This window comes from Crocuta crocuta, unplaced genomic scaffold, assembly GCF_008692635.1.
Source record: "Crocuta crocuta isolate KB4526 unplaced genomic scaffold, BGI_CrCroc_1.0 scaffold119, whole genome shotgun sequence".
Lineage (NCBI taxonomy): Eukaryota > Metazoa > Chordata > Mammalia > Carnivora > Hyaenidae > Crocuta > Crocuta crocuta.
This window is the reverse complement of record NW_027551562.1, coordinates 2,942,744-2,970,609: the sequence shown is the minus strand read 5'-3', so window position 1 is coordinate 2,970,609 and position 27,866 is coordinate 2,942,744. Positions and strand designations below refer to the sequence as shown.

At 49.2% G+C, this 27,866-nt stretch overlaps 1 protein-coding gene and 1 long non-coding RNA gene across 2 annotated transcripts in view; one reads left to right on the top strand and one right to left on the bottom strand.

The window, feature by feature from the left end:
* The window catches only part of TG (thyroglobulin), a 251,055-nt gene that overhangs the window by 115,248 nt on the left and 107,941 nt on the right, over positions 1 to 27,866 (bottom strand). The window contains exons 38-40 of the mRNA XM_077750014.1: positions 6,844 to 6,978; positions 5,145 to 5,309; positions 411 to 630 (exon numbers count right to left, since the gene is read on the bottom strand). Of these exons, the coding sequence (XP_077606140.1) occupies positions 411 to 630; positions 5,145 to 5,309; positions 6,844 to 6,978 (520 nt within the window). The remainder of the gene's footprint in view (positions 1 to 410; positions 631 to 5,144; positions 5,310 to 6,843; positions 6,979 to 27,866) is intronic.
* On the top strand, positions 12,898 to 18,765 carry LOC144219914 (uncharacterized). Its single transcript, XR_013331537.1, has 3 exons — positions 12,898 to 12,975; positions 14,906 to 14,944; positions 18,491 to 18,765. It is a non-coding gene; the product is annotated as an uncharacterized LOC144219914 (long non-coding RNA).

Genomic DNA, 27,866 nt, shown 5'->3' with positions numbered 1-27,866 from the left:
GTTCCAACCGCATGCAAACTAGTGCGAGCGATGGGTGCACCCTACGCCCCCCCCCAGGCATGGCCCATCAGCGTTGTCCATGGAGACCCTTCCGAAGCCTCTGTTTTCCTGGAGGCCAAGTCCAGGCATGTTCTTGCTGCAGAAGGTGGGATTGCCTGGGTCCCCCAGTCACCACCGCCCGGGGCAGAACACACCGGCCCCTCCATCACCAAATTCACTTTACAGGAGCAAGATAATGATATCTGGAGGGTTTATCTGTGAGAGCACTGAAGGCCGCCTTAACTAATACGCTCCCCGCCCCCGTCCACTACGCAAACTGGAGTGCACTGCTCTGTAACCAAGCCTCGGCTGCTGTGGATCCGGGAGAGGAATTCCCTACGCGCTCGCCACAATGTACCCTACATCCTCACCGTGGCTTGGTGGCATCCCAGGACCCTGTCCAGTTCAAGGGCTCCGGCGCCCGGAAGCGGCCCTCTGCCACGGGCGGGGAGGCGTATGGGACTCCCAGGAACTCATCCACCTGCTTCCACCAAGTGCCTACCCGGACGGCCCAGGACCTGCCCAGCAGCTGGCCGTGGGGGGTGACGGTCACAGAAGGTGCAGGCGTCCCATAGCTGAGCAGAGTGTTGTCTGTGAGGAGGACAGTCAGGGGGCAGGGAGGGAAGGAGACGACAGTGGGTGCTCTGTTCCAACAAAGCACCGCTTCCGCACTTTAAAAATGTCGGTCGTTCATTCATACCCCTAACCCAACAGCCTGAGTCTGGTCAGCTGACTCTCCAAGGTGAAAACCAACTTAACAGCAAGTACAGCTGATGGTTACCAGACACTGAATGTCGCAGTTCACAGTACCAATCCCCTCGCTAAGCGTGTTGCCTCCCTGGTTCTTCCCACCGGAGGCCAGGCAGAGCCTCACGCTGGATACAAGCCCTTCCTCAGCACACTGGGGTCAGACGCGAGCCATGATTCAGAATTACTCAGATTTTTAAAGAGAACAGAGGGATACAGAATCGGGCAAGGCTTGGAACACACTGAACACATGGATAATTTCTGGGGTGAAGTGCGTGGCTTACTCCTATGAACAGGGATGAACAGAATCTGATTTCTTCAGTTACTCTAGGTCAGATTTGGACCTAGATAATAAGTTCGCTGCAAATGCACTAAAAACATTTTTTTTCTAGGTTTTAGAACTTCGGGATTGCGGAACTTCGGCCAAGGCACTGTGGGCCTCTATTTGCATTTTAATGCTAACAAAACAGGCTGAGGGGCCAGGGGTGGGTAGCTGCCAGGACTTCAAGGTGTGGAATTCTAAGGGTTTCTGGACCCCGACTGTGATCACTGCCTGTTCACATGGGTCAAGGGCCAGCTCTCCAGGCCACCGCCCCTGCCTGCAATGCCCTCTCTCCCTTCCTGCATCCCCCAGTTCCATCTGGCCTGTGGGGTCAAAGCTAGCCACCTGCCAGCCTGCCCTGCCGCCAATGCCTTCCACCCCCTCCTCGTAATGCTAATCCCCCTCACTGCAGTCGCTTATCTCCTCCACCACATTTTCTCGCATCCATTGATTGAGTCAGTCAACTTTTGTGGGACCCTGGCTCAGGGCCAAATACCATTACCTGGGACCTGAAACGGGTCTGTGTCTGCTTCCCCACAGGGCTTGGGGCCTTGCACAAGCGAAAGGCTAAATGCCGGTGAAGAGATCTCTTTCTGTCTCTGCATGCGCACGCGCATGCGCGAGGGGGACAGGGAGAGAGAAATCCCTTATTATGTCCAGCAGGTGTGTTTGGTTTGCTCGCCTCCACGGTGGGCCAGCTGAAAAGTTTCGCTGCTTGCTTGCAGATCTAGCTCCATGTACTGTTCCCAGGAGCACAGAGAGGAAGCAGACAGACAGGGCAGATGTCCACTGCTTCCTCACGAGCGTGGCGTAGTGCAGTGGTTCAACTGGAGGTGACTTGTCCCCAGGGGACATCTGACAATGTCTGGAGACATTTTTGGTTGTCCCAAGGGTCTATGAGAAATGCCAGCTACTGACATCTAGTGAGTAGAGGTCAAGGATGCTGTTTAACAGACCACAATTTGTAGGACCGCCCCCACGGCAAAGAATGATCTAGCCACGGATGTCCACGGCGTGAGGGTTGAGAAGCCCAGGGACAGTGTGCGTTCAGGACTTCCGGGCCACTAAGGAACACGGTGAGGAGGAACCAATGGGTGGTCCGAGGAGACAGGCAGACTGGGGCTTTAATTCTTAATTCCTTAATCGTAATTCCTAGTTCTTCTGACCCTCAATTTCCCCCTGTGACATAGGAATGGTAGCAGTCCCTACAGTATGTAGATGTTGGGAACACATAACATGAGGTCTGTGGTGGTCCAAGCCCAGTCCGTGCAAGTGCCAGACACACCACATGTGTGTGGGTGAATGAATTAAAGGAAGAGAGGGAGGAATGGAGGGAAGGAGGGAGTGGGAGAGAGAAAAAGAGAAAGAGAGAGGGGAAGGGAGGGAGGGAGGAAGGAAAGGAAGGAATGAAGGGAGGGAGGGAGACAAGAAATAAGGAAGAAGGACTGGAGGAAGGAAAGAAATAGTGAGTGAAACTTTGCTACAAAAACACTGCATTGCTGGTTAGAACTCCATGGAAACTCGGGGCGCCTGGGTGGCTTAGTCGGTTAAGCGTCTGACTTTCGCTTAGGTCATGATCTCGCGGTTCGTGGGTTCGAGCTCCGCGTCGGGCTCTGTGCTGACTGCCAGCTCAGAGCCTGGAGCCTATTTCAGAGTCTGTGTCTCCCTCTCTCTCTGACCCTCCCCTGCTCACACTGTCTCTCTCTCTCCGAGAAATAAAAAAAAAAAAAAAAAAGAACTCCATGGAAACTCAAGATGGAAGGAAACGGTTACACATTTTAATCTGGTCTCAGTCAGCAGCCATGGCTGGTCTCAGCCCACAGCTCCTTCTGGCAAGATCGCCTGCTTCAGCTGTAAGTCACAGGCTCTCAGGCAAGCACTGAGGACTGAGGCTGCTAAAGCACCAGAACCTTCAGAGTCCATCCCTTTCCTTTATAGGAAAACAGCCACATTTCATGAACGTGGCATCCTCTGAGGGAGGCTCTGAGGAGCCACAAGACAGGCCTGGCAACCCCCAGTGCTCCGGGGCAGGGTGGGATCAAATGCAGCTGGTGCCTGGTTTTGTAAATAAAGTTTTATTGGCACGCCAGCGCACCCATTGATTTACATATTTTCTGTGGCTGCTTTTCCACTAAAGCGGAATAGTTGTAACAGACCTATAGAACCCACAACTCTTTATCTGACCCTTTACAGAGAAAGTTTGCCAACCTCTTCTCTAGAAGGTTAAGATGGCAGAAAAAAGTAACACTTTTTTAAAAAATGTGAATAATTCCATCCCATAAGCACATTTAATGGGGGAGGTGGCTCCCCCAGGCGCCCAGCTCCCACATTTCCTGTTCTACGGGTCTTAACTGTGTCACTTAGTGATGGATTTCTAGGCTGCTCTCCCTTTGCTGGCTTCATCCCTGTATCTCCAGCACCTAGCACAACATGGGACATAACAGCACCTTACTCAATGTTTTTAAATGAAACTGAGCCGCGAGCTGCTGCCCTCTCCATGGTGACGGTGATTCGGTAGTTAGGCAATGTGGTTTGGTGCGAGCAGATTGCATCTCGACAGAGGAAGCCTGGTTCCAAGTTCCCATTCTGTCACCACGAGCTGTGGAAATCAGAGAAGTGGCTTCTCTGGGCCACAGTCTCTTGATCTCTAAGCTGGGATAAAACCCTTATCACGCCACCTCAGGACCGGTATGAGGACCAATGGAGATAAGACATGTGACAGAACTGCCTAAACTACAAAATGATAATAAAAAGTGTCCCATTGGATCATTTTGCTAAGAAACTCAAAGGCTGATAGCTTCCATATCTTGGATACATGAATAAAGGTGGCACAGAGAAGTTCCAGCTTCGAAACAGGGTTTCCAAAAAACAGATAACCCAATGAAGAAATGGGCAGAAAACATGAATAGACACTTTTCCAAATAAGACATCCAGATGGCCAACAAACACATGAAAAGATGCTCAACAGCACTCATCATCAGGGAAATACAGCTCAAAACCACAGTGATGAGATACCACTGTGTACCTGTCAGAATGGCTAGAATTAACAACATAGGAAACAACAGGTGTTGGTGAGGATGAGGAGAAAGGGAAACCTTCTTGCACTGTCGGTAGGAATGCAGACTAGAGCAGCCACTCTGGAGAACAGTGTGGAGGTTCCTCAAAAAACCTAAAAATAGAGCCACCCTATGACACAGCAATTACACTACTAGGTATTTATCCAAACCAACAAAAATGTTGATCTGAAGGGGCACATGTACAACAGTGTTTATAGCAGCACTAGCGATAATAGCCAGGCTAAGAAAGCCCAAATGTCCATTGACTGATTAATGGATAAAAGAGATGTGGTATATATACACAATGGACTATTACCCAGACATTAAAAAAAAAAAATGAAATCTCGCCATTTGCAATGATGTGGATGGAGCTAGAATGTATTATGCTAAGCAAAATAAGTAAATCAGAGAAACACAAGTATCATATAATTTCATTCATATGTGGAATTTAAGAAACAAAACAGATGAACATATGAGAATGGGGAGGGAAGAGAAGAGAGGGAAACAAACCACAACAGACTCTTAACAATAGAGAACAAAGTCAGGGTAGATAGAGGGACATGAGTGGGGGATGGGCTAGATGGGTGACAGGCATTAAGGAAGGCACTTGTTATGATGAGCACTGGGTGTTGTATATAAGTGATGAATCACTGAATCCTACTTCTGAAACCAATATTGCACTGTATGCTAACTAATAAAATGTAATAAAATAAAAAACCACAATGATATATATATATGTACATATGTATATATGTGGTGTGTGTGTGTGTGTGTGTATGTATGTATATATACATATAGGCTTTTCATCTTCCTTCAGTCCATCTGAAATGAATGCCAGCCACCTTGCCCATGATAACTGACCAATTTTTCCTTAAGAACCTCAAAAGCCACTGCCCACAAGTCACCACATGCTTGGACAGTCCCTCCCAGCTATATCCAGGCTCCCAGAAATAGCCACAAAAGCACAGGATGGGACTTACTCAGCTTTCGGTAAATGTGGGTGGCCTCTTCACGGAGCAGAAGCTGGCAGTTCTGGGCCTGCAGGCTATGTGTGCAGATCTGGGTATCAGCATAGAATACACACCTCACAGCACCGGGTTGGGTCTGCAGAGTGGTGACGAGGCAGGCCTGGTGACGGGAACATTCTATGGAATAAGAGAAGAGTGAGGCTTGGGCCTCAGAGGTAGCGCCTCAGCCATTCACCCATCTGATCATGCATCCAGTCATACATCTGGGAATCCACACACCATCTCTTCATCCATCAGTCCACCCATTCATCCAGCTGTGCATCTATGAATCTGTGCACCTATCAGTCTATCCATCTAATCATGTATGCATGCATCCATCCACCCATCCACCCATCCATCCATGCAACCATCCATTTATACATCCATCCAATTAGGGATTCATCCATCCATCCATCCATCCATCCATCCATCCATCCAATCATTTACTTATTTATTTGAGCATCTACTATACATCCCTGGTACTGTACCAGGGGCTGGGAATAGAATTGTGGTTGGGGGGAACCTAACTCTCCTATAGATCTATTTTCCACACAAAAATCAGGTTGTTGGTTGTTTATTTAATTCACAAATGTGCTCCTGTCATTCTCTTGTTTGAAGCAACTCCATGGCTCCCCAGTGGCTTTAGGATTAAGCCATAGAGACAAAGCTCTCCATGCTCCAGCCCTTGCCTGCTTCTTCAGTCTTATCTCCCTTTCCAGCTCTCCCATCACACCCACAATTTTCCACCAGGGATTATGTCCTTTCCCATGGGTACCAGGTCCTGCTGGTAGATAATTTAAATTATTCATGGCATTAAGGATTTTCAGTCCTAAGAACAGCTCTGAAAACAGTGTTGACTCATTCACCTGGGGAGGCTGTGTCTAAGGGCCTCATTCATAGCCCAGTCTGTGCTATGGCAGCACACAGAATTGTGCAGTGTCCAACCTGTACATCTATACATGACCCTTTCTATAAGATATGCATATTGCTATCCAGCCTTGCAGGTGAGGAGATTCATGGAATCAAAGAATTGGAGGAGTAATGTAATCGCAGGCTCTTGCAGAAGATGAAGTCTTTTTACTTTTAAAGATAAAGTAAAATATTTCTATCAAGTGGTTATCTAGCTTTTGTTTAAATACCAGTGACCAGAAACCCTCTAAAAGAAGTGTGCATCAGTGGACAGCTTTGCCTATTAGATATGTCTTTATTTTGTACTGAAAAAGAGCTCTTGAAATTTGAGTTTTACCCATAGGTCTTAGTTTTGACCCATGAGCCTGGCCAGGACAAGTACATTTCCTCCTTGCCACGATGGCCCATCTAGAATCTGAGGACTGCTATCATAGCTTCTGCTCATCTCCTCTGTCTCAGACTGGCCTCCTAGATCCTTCCTCTCATTGTCTTCTGACCTGCCTCAACGTTGTTCTCTTTCTGGCCGGCTTACCCCTTTGGGGACCTTGACTATGATCCACCCCGGCAGGAGGATGAGGAGACCGCAGAGGAGGGCCCACCCAGGGTCTGTCCCCAGGCTCATCCCTTCCTGTCTGGCCAAGCACTCCAGATCACCCTAGGGTCTCCCATGTGCTTCTGAGGTCAGGATGTTGGCAGCACCGTGTGAGGCCCCGTCCCAATGAACCACCCTACCTTGGAGGGAGCGGTGGGAAACTCCTCTTACCCAACAAACAGAAGTCTCTGGCATCAGAGAAGTCACTGGTGGAGGCCGTGCTGATGTGGGCAACATCAAAGTTCCTGATGGATGGGTCAACAACTACTGCGGAGAGGGCCAGGGTCTGCCATGTGCCCGGAGCGACTAGGAGGGAGAGCAGGGGACATGAGTCACACACAGCTTCCCATGTTGTAATGATGAAGACAACGGCGCCCCCGGAGAAGCAGCCCCAGGGCATCCTCCCTGCGGCTTCCATTCTCCTGCGACCCCATGCCTTGATCCATCTTTCCATTGTGCAGTGGTGTGTTACAAGTTTTTATGAACCGAGTTCTATGCTCAACCCTGTGGATGCAAAGGTAAAAGAAACAAAAGACCAAAAAAAGCAAACAAAAACAAAAAACCCACAAAACTATGGCTGTTTCTAATAAACAGCTCAGTAGAGTGGGAGAGGAGTAAGACAGAAAAGGCCAGCATCATAATGCGCATGCTACAACGCAACAGTCAGAATGAAGCCGGGTAACAACGATAATAGCAGATACACATATCAGTGACGTCACATGGTGCGGCGTGTAGGGCCTCCCAGACCCCACGTCATTTAATCCTCTCCAAGGCCTCGGATGGAGAAAAGACCATTGCTTTCCATAATGGGCGCTGTGGTGTGCTGCCCGGGCCACCTTTCAGGACCCAGCCTCTCCCTTCCCCAGCGCTGGGAAGCTGGTGTCTGGAGGCTCCTAGCCGCGTCCCCTCCAGAAACTGCCTGTGATATAGGCGAGCTGCCGCCCCTCCCAGGGTCCCAGCCTGTGTCCCAGAAATAGTCCTCGTGGTGTGCAAAGGTCCAACCCCCTGCCTCAAGATGGGACGACTCTGCAGGGCCAGCCCGGCTTCAGAGCTCGCCCAGGGATCTGCAGGGCCGTGGTTTGGTTGGCACAAAGGCTCTGCCTCTCCCCCCAGCCCCAGTGCCCATTCTCGCCCCCTCCCTTCCTTACAAGGGCTGCTCCCGCGAGCCCCGCGCACAAAACATCCTGCATGCAAATCTCCATCACTGAGTTTGTTTCCTGGAAATCAGCGGCTAAAACATCCTCTTTAAAGATGAAGGAAATGAGAGGCCGAGACGTTAACTGGGCTTGCCCCAGAGAGTTCCATCCTTCAGGGGTGGGGCGACAATGAAACCCAGGCTTTGCATGCACAGAGCCCATGCCCTCCGCTGCTCCCCGGGGCTGCCACCCCCCTCTGCACATCTGTCACACCAACAGGGAGGGGCTCAGGCCAGGCGCAGCTGTCAGACGGATGGCTTGGCGCAGGTCAAGAGACCTTCCAGAGCACCAGAGTCCCTGTGAGGACAGAGGTGACCCTGAACGGGGACCGTAGGTTTCCACTGTGAGGAAGGACTGTGAGGCTAGAGGGATGAGTGTTTTCCTCTGTCCACAAAGAGCATAAAGGAGGCAAAACATTGCCTCGCAGCAGAGCCCTCCACGGTCCCTGAGAGTGCAGATTCTAGAATTCTCAAGATCTGCTCAGTGGGTGCATCACTGATAGTTAATGGAGAAGAATCTACGTGTTCATTTGCTTTTCCTTTCTGTCTCTGACTCCATTTGCTGAAGACCACAGTGGTTTCATCCCTATAGGAAATAGTTGTGAGCATTTATCTCGCTTGTGCTAGAGGAACAGCACGGCCCCCCGAGGTACAGCACTTTACAGTTTACAAAGTGCTGTCACTAATCAGCTAAGCGCTCTAAGGGAGTTAATCCAGTGTCTCAGTTTTCCCATCTGCAAAATGTCATTATAGCTGATTCCCACAGAGCTCCGCGTGAGTGGTGGGGGAGGGACTCCAAAGCATCCTTCATGAACGAGGAGTCAGAAACAGAGGTTACATGACTTTCCAAGAACACAGGGCTGAACTTGACCAAGCCGGAGACAGAACCAGCCCTCTTGACTCTCGGCCAACGCTCTTTCCATCCCCTCCAAGCTTCCTAAATAGCTGAGCGCTTTTTCTGGAACACAGTCTCCAGGTATGAAAAGGTGTTTGCCTTGGACAGTCCCGCGCTCTTAGCTATATAGGGAAGCCTGTCATTTTTATCTCAAATCTGCCTTTGACGCCCAGAGCACTAAAATTAGAACGGTAAAAAAGCCTAGACCACACCTTTTTCTTCTTAATAAAAAGAAAAAGAAAGAAAAAAGAGAGAAAAAGAGTTTATCCCAAGAAGCCATCAAATAACGGTATGAGATTTCTGGTGGACGCAGCCGGAGAAGGTGAACCCCCTCCTGGATCTGTGGGGGCCGTCCTCAGAATCCAGAGCCACGTCATGCTGACCTTGGGACCCGGCTTCCTGGCCGCAGACGCTGGGCTCTCATTTTCTTAAATGTCCTCCACGCGTTACTATTTTCATGGTCAGTATAAGTGGCGTTTTTGCAGCATGACCAAAGCGAGCTGCGTATTTTTAGGCGGTAAGGACACTGCAATTTCACAGAAGACTCATGATGGGGTTTCAGGACCAAACTTGCCAATTATGGGCTTAAAATGGAAGTCTTGGCCGCACTCCGTGTTTAGCTTGATGTCTGGGGGAAAGCGCCTATAATTGAAGGGTAAATTTCATCTCCAAAGTGAGAGTCCGCTCATCTGTCGCCACCCCAGGGCCTGGAGCCAAGTCTCCGCCACACCCTCGTCCTGTCCCCTTCCCCCAGCTGGCGGGGACCCCGGACGGACAAGCTGTTGCTGTTATGCAGAATCCAGCATCTGGGGCTTATGCGTCTCATGCAAATTCTGAGAACAAGTTATTTGTGTCTGTAAACATATGATGAAGCCTGAAAGCTGGGGGAATGTTGGTAGCATTTTGTGGGCGTTTACTACTTGCCAAGAATCAGCAATACCATTGCACCTAATACTGACGGATCCAGTAACATGCCCCAAGGGCTTAGCTGCTAAGGGGCAGCCCTTGGGCCTGAGCCCAGCTCCTTCGGGTTCAAAAACCATGCTTTACTGCAATGCCAACCCTCCTCTCTGTGTGAATGCGGGGGTACAGCTTTCGGGCCACCCAAAGGGTGTTATCTGTGACATATTGATGAGTTTCCCTTTTTCCCCCTTTTGTTTCAAATATATTTTATACCCTGCAATGCTAGCATCCTTAAAAAAAAAGTCTCCCCTTGAATTTGAAATGCCATGTATATCATATGTTGACTATGTACATATAAACCAATTTTGTCTGCTGGGTAACTTCTTCTTTCATTCATCTGTTTGTAAATTCTAGCTCTGCCCTCACGTTGCTTGAACATTTTATCATCATGTGGTAAAAGCCTTTCCGTATTACTTTTTCTTTAGAAGATATTTCTTGGGATGGCTCAGTCGGTTGGGCATCCGACTTCGGCTCAGGTCATGATTTCATGGTTCATGGGTTCAAGCCCCACTTGGGGCTCTGTGCTGACAGCTCGGAGCCTGGAGCCTGCTTCAGATTCTGTGGGTCTTTCTTTCTCTCTGCCCCTCCTCTACTCATGCTCTGTCTCTGTCTCTCTGTCTCTGTCTCTCTCTCTTAAAAATAAATAAACATTAAAAGTAATAAGAAGAAAATAATTAAAAAATTATTTCTTGGCTACTTTTTTGGCTATTTATTTTACCAGATGAAATTCACAGCCATTGTATTAAGTTTCAAGAAAGTTCTTTCTTTCAAGAAAGCTCTTTTGGGATATTAATTGGAATGTCCTTCAAATTAAAAACTAACTTGAGAAGAAGGTTTTAGATTGTATTATGTTTAACGTTTGATGTCACTAAGAATGTACGGAATGTTTGTCCCATTATATTTTTAAAACAGTTACTGTTGGCCTGAAGGAAAGCTCTTTATTTGTATGTGTTTATTTTCTAACAGGACCTTGAACTCACTGAATGTAACTTGAAGACATGGTTGAAAGGCAGGCTCTTGTCCATGTGGCTACTTTGGAAATGGGGCCCAAAGCGGATTGCAGCAGACATAGCAGTGACCTGCTTCTGGGGTGGGGGGGATTGGTTAGGCAGTCCCTCTGCAGTAGCCAGTTTAGTTCTATATTTGTTCATTTATTCAACAACCACTCAGATGCCTCCTTCTACATTCCCAGTATGAGCCCTGATGGAACAAGGTGGAAGCCTGGAAAATTAGGCTAACTAGCTAAAAAGTTTAGGATCCTTTCTACTTTCCATCAGTAATTCTCACACTTTGGTGAATATAAAGCACTCAGCACATATTGCACAGCCCAGGTGCTGCCCGCACGTTGGCTAGCCTTCTCTGTGCTCCTTAGTAGCTCTCCGGTGGCTCACACACAACCAGTTGTGAACATTGTCTTCCTCGGTCTCTGAAATATTCCTTGTTTTTGTTTTTTTGGTTTGGCCATAAATGATGGCGAAACAGCTTAGGTTAGTGAAAAGAGACAGCTGTGGGTTTTTTTCAACTATTAAAAATAGCCTGGGGCACTTGGGTGCCTCAGCCGGTTAAGCGTCTGACTTCGCTCAGGTCATGGTCTCATGGTTTGTGGGTTCGAGCCCCGCATCAGGCTCTGTGCTGACAGCTCAGAGCCTGCTTCAGATTCTGCGTCTCACTCTCTCTCTCTGCCCTTTCCCCACTTGTGCTCTGTTTATCTCTCTAAAATAAATAACATTAAAAAAAGTTTTTAAAAATAGCTTTATTCTAGCCTGACCCCACCAACACACACACACACACACACACACACACACACACACACACACACACACACAGTACAGGTCAGTTGCTGGGTGGCCGGGAAACAAAGCATAAGTTCCTGCTCTGTCCCTCCTTTCTCTCCCTTGAAAACTGGGGGTGAGCTTTCCTGTGTTTCTGAACCCCAACAGACCAGTAGCAAATACTTACCTCTCCCAACATTCAAATAATCACAGACCCATTTTGTAAATCAAAAGCTCTAAGAAAAATAGTGAGTGAGAGCTCTAGAGGGTCCCAAAGCACAGAGGAATTGTCCTATTTCCCTGGCACTCAGAACCAAAAAGAATTCCTCTCGGCTCTTTGGCACTTATCAAAGGGATGGGTGCTGAACACAGAGAAAGCTTGAGGGAGGCTGGATGGGGTTTCCATTCCCCGGGGCCTGGCTGGCTGGGGTGACACATCCACGTTGGAAGCGTCTTGAGCAGGAAGAGTCTTTCGGGCACCAGCCAGCCACCACGACCTTGACCACGCGCAGACTACGGCAGGCTGTCGGATTCTGCTCTTCCAGCTACACGGCCACAAGCGATTCCCCCACGCGCGGTCAGTACGGGGCAGGATGAGCAGTCAGACACCCTGATTTCTCACCAGATGCTGTCTTTCTAATGAGAAGCATGCCACACTGGGCTGGGTTTGCCCTCGTGAGCACTCAGAAAAAACGAGATGTTCTTTTGATAACAGAGAGACGGTGAGGGAGAGAGATAGAACAAGAGATCCGTGTTATCTTGTGATCTCTTGAAAGATGAAAATAGAACCAGAGGAGCCTATAGGTCTAGCATTTCTTCAGGGAGAAACAAACAGACCCTACCAGGCCTCTTCTGCAATGGACAACACCAGAAAATTCCCTAGAGACAGGTTTACTTCTGTGCAGGCTCCAAATACGCATTTGTTAGTTGTCCAGCAAGCCACTTCCTGTCCCTTCACATCTCCGGAGCTCAGCACAGGGATGGGAGTGAGTCCTGTGGGTTGGAAGGTAGCCCCTCACAATTCATACGTTGAAGTCCTAACCCCCAGTCATTCATAATGTGACCCTATTTGGAGACAGGGTCTTGGCAGAGGTAATCCAGTTAAAATGAGGCCATGAGAATGGTCCCTAATCCAAAATGGCTGGTGTCCTCATAGAAAGGGGACATTTGGACACAGCGTGGCACACACACAGAGGACAATGTGAAGACACCGGGAGAAGACAGCCATAGAAGCCAAGGAGACGGTTTTGGAACAGAGCCAGCCCTCGAGGCCCTCCAAGGGAACCAGCCCTGCCCACACCTTGACCTTGGACGCCAGAGCTGTGAGGGGACAAATTCCCCTTGTTTCAGACCCAGTCTGCAGCGTTAACAGATTAATCTGGCAGGTGAACACTCAGTAAAAACACCCTTTTCTTGATTCGGGGAGTGTCTCCTGTATCTCACTGGTGTGCCTGGGCACGGAAAGGCCAGTCCTGACGGTAAGTCTTCCCTTGTAAAGTAATACAATTATAGAGGCCAATATTAATATTAAGAATTTCCTATTGGGGCGCCCTGGTAGTTCAGTTGGTTAAGTGCCAGCCTTCAGCTCGGGTCATGATCTCACGGTCCGCGGGTTCGAGCCCCACGTCGGGCTCTGTGCTGACAGCTTAGAGCCTGGAACCTACTTCGGTTTCTGTGTCTCCCTCTCTCTCTCTCTCTGCCCCTCCCCTGCTCATGCTCTCTCTCTCTCTCTCTCTCTCACAAATAAACATTTTTAAAAATTAAAAAACTTATTTCCTATTTACTGTTACATGTCATTTTATTTAATCCACACACAGCCATGAACATGGCTTTCTGGTCACCCCTGCTCAGAGAGGTGGCGTTGCATGCCTTTTTAAGTTTATTTATTTATTTGAGAGAGAAAGAGCATGCAAGCAGGGGAGGGGCAGAGAGAGAGAGGGAGAGAGAGAATCCCAAGCAGGTTCCGAGCTGTCAGCGCAGAGCCCAACTCAATCCCAAAAACCGTGAGATCATGACCTGAGCTAAAACCAAGAGTCAGATGCTTAACCGACTGTGCCGCCCAGCACCCCTGGCATTACAGGCTTTAAAGAGGGATCATTCCAGAAGCATCCTGCCTACCGCCAGCTCTGACTTTGCATAAATTACACTCTAAGCCTCAAACGTTGTTTTAATCCATAAACTGGAATTGTCATGTCACCTGTGTCCTAGGCAGAACTTCCCATATGTTAAGGGCCACAGTCTGCCCACTGATCCTTCTAGCCGTCCTGGGGGCAGGGGTGGGGGCAGCTAGGGCGGGTCCTCTCACTTGGCTATCTGAATGCAGATGTCATCGTCTCTGATGTGTGTCACGGCATGAAAAAGTCAGTGTGCTCTGGACACAGGGTGAGGGCTGAGTGGACTAATCCCTGCAAAACGCTTGGTGCATAATATGTGCTCAACTACATTTATTAAAGATTGGATGCCCTGTGTCTCAGCCTCCAAAGCCAGACCTCCTCCCTCTAGGCCATGTTGCCCAAAGCACAAGGGCATAAAAGCTGTCACTTCCAAAACAGGGCACTTTAGGGGCACCTGGGTGGCTCAGTCGGTTGAGTGCCTGCCTTTAGATTTCAGCTCAGGTCATGATCCCAGGGTCGTGGGATTGAGCCCTATGTCGGGCTCCACGCTGAGCATGAGGCTTGCGTAAGATCCGTCTCTCTCTCCCTCTGCCCTTCTTCCTCTCTCACACTCCCTCTCTCTCAAATAATAATCTGCAATAAATAAAATAAAATAAAATAAAATAAAATAAGGCATTTTCAACCAAACCAAAACAGGAACATCAATAGCACTAGTATGCCTGGAGTCACCCCCTCACCTCCCCGGTCAGGACCGGCACACAGTGAGGCAGGGCTCCAGCCATGCAGCCCAGGAAGACCAGAAAAGACCCACTGAAGTAGTTCAGGGACTCAGGATAAAGAGAAAGGCAACACATCTTCAGGCCAGGCCAGGGGCCAGCAAGATTTCTCAGTTAGAGGCCAGATAGTAAGTATTTAGGCTTTGCCGGCCACATTTGTTCTCTCTTGCATATTCTTCTCTCTGTATTTTTATATGATCCTTTAAATCTGCCCGAGGCCCNCCAGCTGGCCCACCGGGGCCAGAAGGACCACGGGCTACAATGTTTGCGGGACGATGGACTGGGGAGGGGAATCTACATTCTGGGACCCAGAACTGCAACAGGCAACTTGACAAGCAGTCCTGTGCTTCTTCCAGAAACGAGGAGGTGGTCTGGGAGATGTCCTCTGGAACATAAAATATGGTGCTTTTTTTGCTCTGCTGATGCTTGTGCTTCCTAACTCGGCTTCCTAACTCTCCTTTTACGAAAAGCTGATGATTCGTTTGCTCTGTTTTCTCAAAATTGTTCTTATTTGGTAGGAGGAAAAATTGGCAACCGTGAGCCGTCGAGAGTACCAGGTAAGCCTCCAATCCAAGAGGTGACTCTAAGCCTGCCTGTCTTCTCCACACCCACGTGGCTTCATCTCACTCCGGATCCAGCCTCCTGTTGAAATCATGTCCGGCTGTCACAGCTGACCTCTGACCCTGCCTCTCCCCCCCCCCCCCCAGTACTGTGCCCTGGAAAGAAGGGCCCTTACCATTGTCCTAATGCCCCCTTTCCCATTGCTTTGGGTCACAACCTCCTGACTATGGAAACTACTAGTCTTTCTCACTAATTACCCTCAGTGGGGAATGCCTGGTCATTCTACCACATTCTTCGAATTCTTTGCCGTAATTTTCAGCTCACAATCGTCACTCTCACCCCAGACCCTGCGAAAGCCTTGGGTGACCTTATCATCTACGGGGACTGTCGATGGTCCACTCACCACTCTGGTCTGTTTCCTGACCCCTTCAGTCTCAGAGACACCCATGTCCATGCCTCCCAGCCCAGAACCCCCACGGACACATCCACACCCTGCCATGTGGCACTCAAACCAGCTCCGGATTCTCCCTGTGACTCCACTCTCCTCCCCCCTCTGCGGTATCCACCTTCGCTGGTCTGTCATAAGCCAGGGCCACCCACTGGTCCGTCGTTTCAATTCCCCTTTTGCCAGTGCCCTCAACCATGTCTTCCTGGGTGGATTAATCAAAGGGGCTGCTTTCTCCGAAGCTCGCCTTGGTCAGCTGAGCACACCTAAGGACACTTCCGCAGACAGATCGGCTCCGTCACAACTTCGGGGTCCCCAGCCGCACCTGAGCTGTCAACGCCCCGGTGCCCTAGTCTCACCCCCTTCGTTCTCTACAACCATCGCCTCCGGTGCCTCTTGCTGCGTCCAGCGTCATCGCGGCCCCTGCACCTTCAGCAGGTGCCCGAGCGCTTGCCCCCCAGGGAAAAGAGGGCCCGTGCTCAGCTCCGGCCTCAACTCTGTGTCCGCCTCTCCACTCTCTAGGAACCAGCCCATCTTCTCTTTCTTTCTCCTAAAGGGAGGCTGTAGGAACCAGCTCCCCGTTCTGTGTTCTAGAGCCCGTTCTCTCTCACCGCCCCCGGGGGCGTCCGCAACCAATTACACGCCCTGGCCGGCCCTGCTCCAGCCCTCCTCTGTCTTCAGTCCATCCCTGGACACTGACACTTTACTCAAATGCCACCCAACCCCCCATCCTTGGAAACAAGACCTTACTCTAACCCAGGGTTTCTCACCTTGGGGGTTAGATTTCAGGGACTGATTTCCCTGAAAATAGAGGCAAAGGCTGGTGTGTCTGGTGAGGCGTCCTGTTTGAATAGGTTATCAGGGGTGATTCGAAACCTAATGACAGTTACCAACCAATGGGCCACCTTCTTTTTCAGCTGTCAATCGCGTTCTCTCTTTTTCTTCAGAGCTGACATTCTTGGGGGAAGTTTGTAGTTTCTGCTTCCTCAAATCACTACTATTCAGCCTCTTCCCTCCTCATCCCACGACGTTTGTAAAGTGCTTGACCAACCCGATGAACGTCTGTAGTCCCCACCGTCCTTGAAATTGTTCGTACATCTCCCTTCCCTGGTTTCCCTTTTCTTCCCTTTGGTGCTGCTGTTCCTCAGGGGCCTGTCCTTGACCTGCACTTCTAATCCAACACACTCTCCACGGGCGATCTCAGGATCCTCATGACTTAAAGTACTGACACACTGATGATCGTCAGCACATCTCCAGGTCAGAAGCTTCACCCAAGCCCCAGGCGGAGATAGTCCATGCTTACTGGACCCCTCCAAGCAGATGGCCACGAGGCACCCCAACCTCAGCATGTTGAAAGCTGAGGGCTTTCTCTTTTTTTTTTTTTTTTTTAATTTCTAGGAGAGAGAGAGAGACAGCATGAGCAGGGGAGGGGCAGAGAGAGAGGGAGACACAGACTCTGAAATAGGTTCCAGGCTCTGAGCTGGCTGTCAGCACAGAGCCTGACGCGGGGCTCGAACCCACGAACCGCGAGATCATGACCTAAGCGAAAGTCGGACGCTTAACCGACTAAGCCACCCAGGCGCCCCACTGAGGGCTTACTCTTACTTCCATCCTCACCCACAGTCTTTGGCTCCCCTCTTACACTGTCTGTCCCGGGAACTGGCCCCACTACCCACGGGACTGCCCAACCTGAAATGTTAAATGTTATCCCCAACTGATGTTCAGGTAGACTGCATGCCCACCTAGAAAGGACATTATAGAAGGAAAATTCAGATAAATACTCTTTCAAGTCTAAGTTTCAGGTTCTACCATTAAAAGTGGAGACTCTCTCTGGGGTAGCACATCCCATCTGAGTTTCCAGCGAAAACATGGCCTCCAACGTTTCTCGAGATCTGTCTGCTGCCTCCCTTCCCTACCTCCTCAGTCACATCTCTCTTCCTTCTACTCCCTCCCACCCCAAGCTCACGTCTGCTGGTCCAGCAACTCACCCTGTTTCGTATCACTTTGTTCCTCTCATCTGACTTACACTTAGGAGATGAAGTCCGTTTATTCACGTAACAAGCTCATATCATCCTTCAAGACGTAATTCAGATGTCACTTCCTAGGCACACCCTTCTGAGGCTCCTACCCCCACTACCCGCAACCTACTGTTCCACGAACATACTGCGTTGTGATTTCCTCATGTTTTCTCTCTGTTAAATCATAAGCTCCTGAGACCAAAGGCTCTGCCTCAGTTTTCATTCCTTCTCTAAGACCTATCAAAATAGTATAGAAAAATAGTAACCCTAGAAATAGTAATATAGTTGTAGGTGGCATGTTTTAATGTTCCGTGTGCTAAACAGGAATAATAACATCACTATTGTGCATGAGCTACCCAATTCCTAAGTGTGTACTTAATGAATGAATTAATGAAGTTCCTTAACTAATACAGAACAGGTGGGGTACCAAGTCTTTTCTATCTCTATCAAGATTAATACTCTAATCATTCACCTACCACAGGACCTCAATAAATAATTATTGAACAAGTGGATTAGTGGCTGAATTGATCACCTAGGAAACAAATCATGGTCCACCAATTTAATAATATCTCACTCAAGGCACCTGGGTGGCTCAGTCATTTAAGCGTCCGACTTCGGCTCAGGTCATGATCTCACGGTTCATGGGTTCGAGCCCTGTGTCGGGCTCTGTGCTGACAGCTCAGAGCCTGGAGCCTGCTTTGGATTCTGTGTCTCCCTCTCTCTCTGTCCCTCCCCTGCTCACGCTGTCTCTACTTCTCTCTCAAAAATAAATAAAACATTAAAAAACATAAAAAAAGTCTCACTCCTAGGTGGTACCTTCCAGTTTATGAAACATTTCACTGACAACGCAAGGTGTCCTCATTACATCAACCTGGGCACCAATTGGATTACTGTTACTATTTTTCAAGGGACTGAACGGACGCTCCGAGCTGGTGTAGGACATGGCCATAGTCACAGCTCGTAGTTAGCAAACCAAAGGCTTAACAAAGGCTGCCCCTCCCCGTATCCACTTCACCCTTTCTCCCTGAGACTCGACTACAGAGATCAAGTGCTTCCCTTTCTCGGCATGCATTTCGCAGGCCGAGGTTTCCAGAGACGTCTGAAATGGCCCAGCATCTCCTGAGGTTACAAGTTGTGGATTGGTGAGTAATCATCTTTTACACCACTAACTTCAAAGACGCTTCTGGAGGAAGTTTCTAGTTAAGAAAAAGACACGCATGTGGAACCAGACTTGGGACAATTCTCCCTCCAGGTCCTCCTGACAAATCACTAAGTTCGTCACAAGCAAAATTCCTACTGGAACTGCAAAGGCTTGGGGTAAGTCTGATTTCTCTCTGAGAAGTCTAGCTCGTGTTGAATGGACCCCTCCGAATCCCCCCCACATACAAAGGCGACCTGGGAGATAGTATGATAATGGGGTTGTCTGAGAGCATGTGAACACTTTCTGGGGGGCGCTGCGTGTGATCCTGGGTGCTGGGTAAAACTGCAGAAACTCAGCAGCACAAATGCATACGGAGAACTTACATGAGCTAATGAGAGGAATTTCAATAATGCAGAGATCTCTTGAACAAGAGCATCAGGCAGAGGCTAGACCTCTCCATGGACTGTGGGAACTCACCCAAGGTCATGCAGCTGGTCTGGACCCAGGCATGCAGACTTCTGAGCCCACACTCTGCCTCCCCAAGCACGGTGGCAGTAAAGGCAGCTATAGCTGTCACCGCCGTCAGTCAGGGACTACGTGTGACAGGCTCTGTACTGAGCACTTCCCTGCATGGCTGCATCCAAATCTCACGGCCCCCTGTGGATGCAGGGACACTAAAAGTCTGCCTTACAGACACTGAGGCTCAGAGCAGTGATGTCACACAGAGTAAGAGCAGAACTAGAATTGAAACCCAGATTCACCGCATGCCAAAGTCTCCTTGCTTCACTGCTTCTACTTGTACAAACAACTGCCCAAAACTGCCTGCCTGTGCATAAGTTTTCACAAAAACAGAAAAACAAAAGCCACACCTTAAAGCATAACTGGGCCAATCATTAGAATTACAAATATAGAAAACTCAAAGGGAAACTTAGAGGCCACTTAAGCTACCTCCTCACACAGAAAGGGCATCTCCAACAAGCTTGAATACTCCAGTGGCGGGGAGCTCATCACCTCAGTCTCCATCACAGCAAGATCACCAATGTCTTCTCCTTCCATCATCTGACCCCATGCCCTTCTCGCCCCATCCATCACTGGTCCCCTCCGGGATATCAGATGCCCCATCCACACTGAAGGCTTCCCTCAGTCCCTCCTGAGTTGGACCCTCTCATCTCCTGGACTTTGCATATGTGGGAGGCAAGGTGACTGCCTCCTTTATAAATCAAATCCAACTCCTCCAACGGGGTCAGAGAATTCAGCGGAGACTCAACAGTGGGGAAGAAAAAATGAGGAATGAGCAAAGAATCATTAAAACAAAACAAAACTTAATATAGTACTAGCCACTTATAACATGGTATTATCTTTCATCAATAGTTAATATTATTATAATCCATGAAACTAAAGGAAATCTACCACGATGGATGGACTGTATTCAGGGCCGGCTGGGTTCACAGTCCACTGCAGAGAATGCCTTGACGGGCTCCAGGAAGGGCCACCTGTCTTAAGTATTTCTTTTAAATATTTGTCAAATTATCTGAGAAATAACGATTTTCTGGTTTACTGACTTGTGAAAATGTGAAAACTCTTGTAGGAAATATACTAAAATAATATCAATCATTTTCGGTGTGAATTATTTTGTTAGCTCCATTAAGTTTGATTTTTAAATGTTGCATTTATTTATTTTGAGCGGGGGGAAGGGCAGAGAGAGAGAGAGAGAGAGAATCTCAAGCAAGGCTCTGCACTGTGAGCCCAGAGCCTGGTGCGGGACTCGATTCCCTGAACCGTGAAATCATGACCTGAGCCGAGATCAAGAGTCAGTCGCTCAACCGACTGAGCCACCCGGGCGCCCCGACTCCACTGGGTTTGCCGAGAGCTCTCGGGCAGAGCACTGGGAAATAAAACAACAGAGAAGCAAGGTGCCTCTACTCTGTGACAGCTGGCTGATCAGGGCTGATTTGGGAGTGGGAGGGATAGAGGAACCGCTTCCGTCATCAGAGAGGCCTGCCTTGGGACGGGAGTTCAGCGGGGAGGCCTGAGGCTGAGCAGCAGGAAGTCACGAGTTTCTCAGAGTGGGCTGGAGGTCAGGAATAGGAAGGGGGAAAAAAGTCGGGTGGAACCCAAAATTCCCGCCACCTCACAGTTTTGACCATGCTCATTTTTTATCGTGCAGTAGCTGATTGATTCCAGGCTGCAAATATACCTTTCATAGCTAAGCAAGACACTTGACAAAAAGTCTTTAAAGCTAAAGCCGAAACAACCCAAACCAAGAGGTTTTCTTCTTGGTTATAGTTCCCTTCAATTTGATTGAAGAATTCCCCGATGGACCAGGTATACAACTGGTACTAACTCTCTGGGGAGGAAGTTTCTGAGGAGAATCCTAAGTCTTCGCCAGCCCCTAAGATCAGACGAGGGTTCAAGACACAATCAATCAGCAAACATTAATCAAGTGCCTCCTGGGCTCGCTATGCACAGCTGCACAGGCTGTACACTGTACTATATCACAGGGGCAGCTTTCATAAACCTTACCTGTGAAAGGGATCCCATAGAACTGGCAGTACTTGACCCAATTTAGCTATTCCAACACTGCCACCTTCACCAGGCACCGGATGAGCCAATTTTACATATAATCTCTCTTCCAAGCTTCATAACAACCTCATTGAATTAGGCATCATCATCTCCACTTTAAAGGTGAGGCGGCTGCGACTCAGAAAGTTTCTCTAAATTGGACAAGATCATCCCTTCCTTCTTTTTTACATCCTTCCAACAAACACTGAATCCCTATTAGCTTTAAACACAAACCCAGAGCAAACTGAATATATACATATTAAACCTAACAAGTTACAAATAAAATGCTATTGAGTGTCTACTATACACCCAACACTGTGGTAAGTGTGAAGGATCAAGCCCTAAGTTACGCATTCAGTTTCTGGGAGCACAAAATCCAGCAAGCAAGAAGCCGTGTGCTCATTCATTCAGCAAACACTCTGTGAGCACTAACTACATACCAGGCAAGCTTCCAGGGGCTGAGAATATAGCAGCAAATAAGCCACACAGAGTCCCTGCCCTGTTAGGTTTCCCTTCTGGGGGAAAGAGCAGGCGAAGATTCAAGTCAACAGGTGAGAACATTTCACAGCAGACAATAAAGCAGGGTGAGGGGGTGGAGAGGGCCCTAGGGGGCTGCTTTTTTTTTTTCTTAAGTAGTTTATTGTCAAGTTGGTTTCCATATAACACCCAGTACTCATAGTGCCCTCCTCCATGCCCATCACCCCCCTTCCTAAAATGAGCATATCAGAGAACTCTAGATGCTGGCGAGGATGTGGAGAAACGGGCACCCTCCTACACTGTTGGTGGGAATGTAAACTGGTGCAGCCCCTCTGGAAAACAGTGTGGAGGTTCTTCAAAAAATTAACAATAGAACTCCCCTAGGACCCAGCAATAGCACTGCTAGGAATTTACCCAAGGGACACAGGAGTGCTGACGCATAGGGGCACGTGTACCCCAATGTTCACAGCAGCACTCTCCACAATAGCCAAAACATGGAAAGAGCCTAAGTGTCCATCAATGGACGAATGGATCAAGCAGATGTGGTTTATCTATACGATGGAATCCTACATGGCAATGAGAAAGAATGAAATCTGGCCATGTGTAGCAACGTGGATGGACCTTGAGGGTGTTATGCTGAGCGAACTAAGGCATAGAAGTACAGATACCATGTTTGCACGTGTAGGAGGATTAGGAGGAACTTAACGGAGGACCATGGGGGAGAAGAAGGGGGAAATGGTGGGGGAGATCGAGGGAGGCAAATCAAGGGGGCTGCTTTGATGCGGTGTTTGAGGTGACGTCAGCTCAGAGAACAGTACAGACGGCCCCTGGGAGATGTGAGAGGGTGAAGCCCGTGGTGCAGGGCTCTCTGCTGGCGCTGCTCGCTGCTGTAGCCCTTGCACCGCACGCCCGGCCCAGAGTAAGTGCTCACTAACACCTGCAGAATGGATGGGTCAGTGCAGGGGCGGGGGATGGTGGCCCAGGCACGAGAGACCATGACCGTGGCCCCATCAGCTGGCTGGCTGGATGCTCCCACCGGCATCCGTGGGGGGATGTGAGGCTGACCGACCGGGGGCTGTTCCCTCACGTCTCCCACTTCCTTCCATCTGCCGCTGCCGTGACACAGTTTGCCAGCTGTGTCCTTCCACTCCTCAGCGCCCCCGGATCTCGGAAGGGAGGTCCGGGAGGGGCAGCACGGCCCTGTGCTACAGGAGCATCCGGGCTGCACGTCCCGCTTGGGGAGGGGAGCTCGTCCGTGGGGTGTGCGACCCCTCCCTGGACAGCAGTTCTTGGGGGGCAGCTACAGACGCTGCACCCGGAGCTCCCGCAACGGGGCGCACACGCACGAAGCCCTGTGCGGACTTGGAGTCGAGATGCTCGTTTCACACGAGCTTCTGGAGTCGGTGCCTGCTCCCCTGGGCCCTTCAGCCGGAGGACCCGAAGAATTAAGAGTTAGCCCTTGTGTGGGTTACTGTGTCACCAGCCTAGTGGCTCAAGGGGAAGGTGACAGTGCCCAGCACAGTTAGGAGCACAGTTAGGTGCAAGTGCACACCTACTACTGAGGCCATTACAACCTGCCACCCCTGCGGGCGGCCCTTCAGAAGGTCATGCCCACCAACGTGTCACCAGTGTAAGGGCACAGAAATGTGAAGGTCACCCCAGCGTCCCTGAAAGGGCAGCTGAGGCCTCCACTCCACTGAGACCACGCTGCAGCTCACCGTGTCCTCTGACCAGTGCTGCACCTTCCCTTCCCCCTCCTCCCCTGTGGGTACCTTTCCCTAAACAAAAATCTGTACCCCAGAGTCTGACTCCTGAGGAGCCCAGCCAGTCACAGTCAGAGCATATTCAGTGGGGAGACTGGGTTCGAGTTCGGACTGGGTTTGAATCTCTCCTGTTTACTAGCTGTGTGAACTTGGACCTCTCTGGGCCTTAGCTTCCAGGTCTGGGGAATGGACACAATCGTGCACACAGGGCAGTCGTGAGGGTTAAAATCTGGAAAGCATTCAGCACAGCGATGGATGCAATAACCGATGACTAGGAATGTATGAAATACATCGTCCTGCTCTGCCCTTAACCGGCTGTGACTCAGTAGAGCCATTTTCTCTCTCTGCCTGTTTCCTCTTCCACAAAAAGATGGGTTTGGACTTGCGAAGTATCGCTGACATTTCTTAAACACTCGCTCTTTATCAGGTTCTGTGCGGAGCCTCGTACTTATTCTTCAGCCCGAGCCTACTAGATTCATCTCTCTTATTTTCCACCGACCTCCTCATTTCAAGGAGGCAAACAGAGGCATCGCCAGGCTGAGAAAGAGCCCGAATAGGACTGGGAGCTGCAGGGACCGACTTCAAAGCCCACGGCGGCACCGTGTCTCATTGCTTCCTTCAATTAGATGATGTCCAGGCTCCCTGCCAGCACTGACATTTTTTAGGATCACACAACTCTCTGGCTTAATAGAAAACATTTGCAGAAAAGATCAACCGAATTCCAGCACCCCACTGGCACAGCGGACAGTAAAGGAGGACAGAGGCGAGGCAGACAAAGTTGATGGACTGTGATTGTGTGGCCCCAGAAGACTGTCCGTGCAGACACTTCCATCACCTGGAGTTCAGGCTTGTAGCTGCCCTGAGCTCTGCGAGGGAGGCGGCGAGGGAAGGAGGTGGGGGCTGGGCTGCCCGCCACAAGCAGGCACATTCCNGCCCCAGAAGACTGTCCGTGCAGACACTTCCATCACCTGGAGTTCAGGCTTGTAGCTGCCCTGAGCTCTGCGAGGGAGGCGGGGAGGGGAGGAGTTGGGGGCTGGGCTGCCCGCCACAAGCAGGCACATTCTTCCCCTGTAGGGACCAGCCTTTGTCACACCTGGGGCTCCAAGGGGGGCTCTCGCTCAAGAGCCAGAGCATTTCCTAAGGGGCGTTTTTTAATATTTATTTTGTTTTTAATTTTTTTAATGTTTATTTATTTTTGAGAGAGAGAGAGAGAGCGCAAGCATGGGACGGACAGAGAGAGGGAGAAACACAGAATCAGAAGCAGGCTCCAGACTCTGAGCTGTCAGCACAGAGCCCAACACGGGGCTCGAACCCACAAACTGCAAGATCATGACCTGAGCCGAAGTCGGACGCTTAACCGACTGAGCCACCCAGGCACCCCTATAAGGGGCGTTTTGAAGTGTCTCAGGGTAAAATGAACTTATAATACAGCTACGGATCTCCAAAGACTCATAATCTGTGTTTTCCTCTAGTTGGCAATCCAACAACTCAATTCGCTTCAGCGCCACCTCTGAGCAAAGTGCTTCTGAAATGGTAGATGAAAAGCGACATGTCCTGGGAATAAGCCCGCAGAAAATCCAATGTTCGGACAGGCAGGAGAGGGGGAGATCGTGGTCAGCCTACAGTGGGCTCCAACGTCCAAGAAGGTGATTCCTGCCAACCTTGAACATCCTCTCTGGGTGGGCTGGTCTTTCGAGAAGTAGCGGACATTTTCTTTGTATAAAGAAATGACAGCTTTACTGTTTTGCTTGTTTTTAAACATGTACAATTTTTTTCCCCAAAGAGTAAAATGGTATTCTATATACAGATAACACACTGTCCACACTTTCTCAAAATCTAGCTCGTCCGTTCACCAGTGTGTCCCCATCACAGTCCAAGGGGGGGTGGGGGGGCTTTTGAATAGTTTGAAAGCTCAGTGTGCAACTGTGTAAGGCCCTTCAGGGATGTGTGGTACCCAAGGGACTCTAGTTTTGGAGCCTGTCCCCCATCTGGCCTCTCCCTGCCCCTTGCTGGCCCTGTAATCCTGAACTATGTGTATTTCCCTGCATATGCCATGCTGAGGCACACCCTCGGCTCATCTTTGCACACCTCCCTCTAACCAGGATGCTTCCTCTTCCCCCCTTGACATCTGACAAATGCACGCTCCTTCTTTACGTCACAACGTGGCCACGATGCACTGTGGTACTTTCCCTGTCTGTCCGCGGTGAATCTGGGGGAGGCTTCCCGAGGCCTCCACTGTGGTACGTGGCTCATCTCCTTCGATTCTGACTTCCTGTGCTTCTCTCCTGCCTAGAAGGCAGGTCCTGTCTTTGCAGTCAAGACCTCCAGCCCCCAGCACAGCGTCTTTTCTGGAATGTTGGTGAAAATTCAGAATACATTACCCAAAAAGTTGTGGGCATAGATAGATCCACTGAGTTGAACTGAACTAAATAAAGTGAAAGATGAGCTGTTTGGCCCTAACCCGTTTCTCTAACTTGTCCTCTCCAGAGCTGCTGTCATTTTCAGCCACACCCCCTGCCCCCCCCGCCAGGTCATCGTACCAAGGTCTAGTGCTGAGCCCAATACAGAGTCCCCTCCATGCTCAAGTGAAAGCCTTTCTGTCCTTCTCATCTGCTTTCTCTCACTGATGACCCTAGGCCCACCAACGTCTGAATGCCCCAGGCCGTTTCATGCCCCTGGGCCTTTGCATGCACAAACCACTCTCTCTGGAGGAAAGGCTTTCTGAAACTTGGCCATTTGACAAACTCTGCCATCCCCAAACCATCTAGTGTGTTAGAAGCCTCCCAGATTTGTGACAGTTCAGAAGATGCCTTCTCCTTCCCACATCCACTGACCAATCAGTGCATCAGAATCCTTCTTCGAAGAGCCTTTGAATGGACGGCTTAATATACACCAACTCATCACAAGGCACAAGGCTAAGCACTGGATGTCCAGACAAGTCTAGGGCTGGAAGTCTATCTCTGTCACCCGTTCCAGAAACTCACACCAGATATTCTCATCTAACTCAGAGGGGGGCCAGATGCACGTGGGCCCAAATCCCAGGGGCTCATTTAACCTCTCAGATCCTCACCTCCCTTATTTGAAAAACAGATTTTGCCACCATCTAATTTTCTTATGAGCGCTAAAGGATTTGTAAAACATTGGGTGTTTAATAAGTATTTCCTTTCCTCCCCAAATAGGAAGTGCATAAAGATAAGCATTTTACATATACATGCTGTATATATGCGTGTGTATGTGCATGTACGCACAGTCCGTGTCAGAATCAGCTCACATATCAATACCCTGGAGGCAGAATTGTGCCCCCCTGCTTGACTGCTGTCCAAGGAACACACCCAAACTCTCCATTCCAACTTGGGAGCTCTGAGCACAGATGGAATGCAGGCGCCGACATCCCTCCCGCCTTCAAATCGCACTTGTCAAAATCGCACTTGTTTAAAAATTCTGTGACATGTCATTCTGCCTTGGAAACTTCAACTCAGATCCATAGACTGCATGTGCGAAGGGGGAGGTGAAACTCAACATCCTTTTCTCCCTTGTATTGGTAATTCGAGTCCCAGGAATACAAATTATCAGGGGGAAAAAAACCCAAAACAGAGCAAAAGCATTGCAAAAGCACCTGACGGTGTTCATGCTTTGATTTGTTCATATCTAAGAGGATGCATTTGACATTCAGAGACTGGATCGTGGTTTACCTATATATGCTGAAAAAGTAACACTGAGAAAGATTCCAAGTACGTGGTGGAAAAACGAACTCACTGCTAGTGAGGATATTGCTAGGAACAATGTGGGAGACTAATCTGGCAACACAAAGCTAGAGTCTTAAAATATAAAGTTGTCAAACACAGTAATTCTGCTTTGGAGACTGTGTCCCCCAGGAAGTGACCTGGACGTTGGGAAGAGCTTTACGGACCCAGGTATTCATTATGGCATTTTCATGATGATGAGGAGTCATAAACAATCAACTGCCCAAAAATAGAGCAATGAGTTAAAGCAACACATCTACCTGTTGGAAAAATATGGAAGCCCCTGCTGGTAACCCTGGCCTGTCTTCACCTGCTTCTTCCTTACCAGACGGGGAGCATTGTGAAAGTAGGAATGTAGACAGAGGAATGAATGAATAAATGAATGAATGAATGAATGAATGAACGAACGAACGAACGAGCGAATGAATGCACATATGCATGCGTGAATGCGTTATTTAGAGAGATAAATAACAATTTGGAAATATACACACGATGGTCTATTAGGTATAAACAGAAGAGTCACATTGTAGAGATTACAAGCACTTCAGACCACAGAAGACCCGAAGGAGATTAGAAGCAAATAAATCAATGTTGAACTGACATGACTTCTAAATAACTCTGTGATTTCTTCCTCTCTATGTCTGCATGGTTCAATGTCTTACAACTAACTGATATTAAAGGATGACCTGTCTCTTGAGGTCCGTGTGTGAAGATCACATGCTTACAGCATTGGTGAGGACAAAACGGAGCTTTCACTAAACGTTGAAAG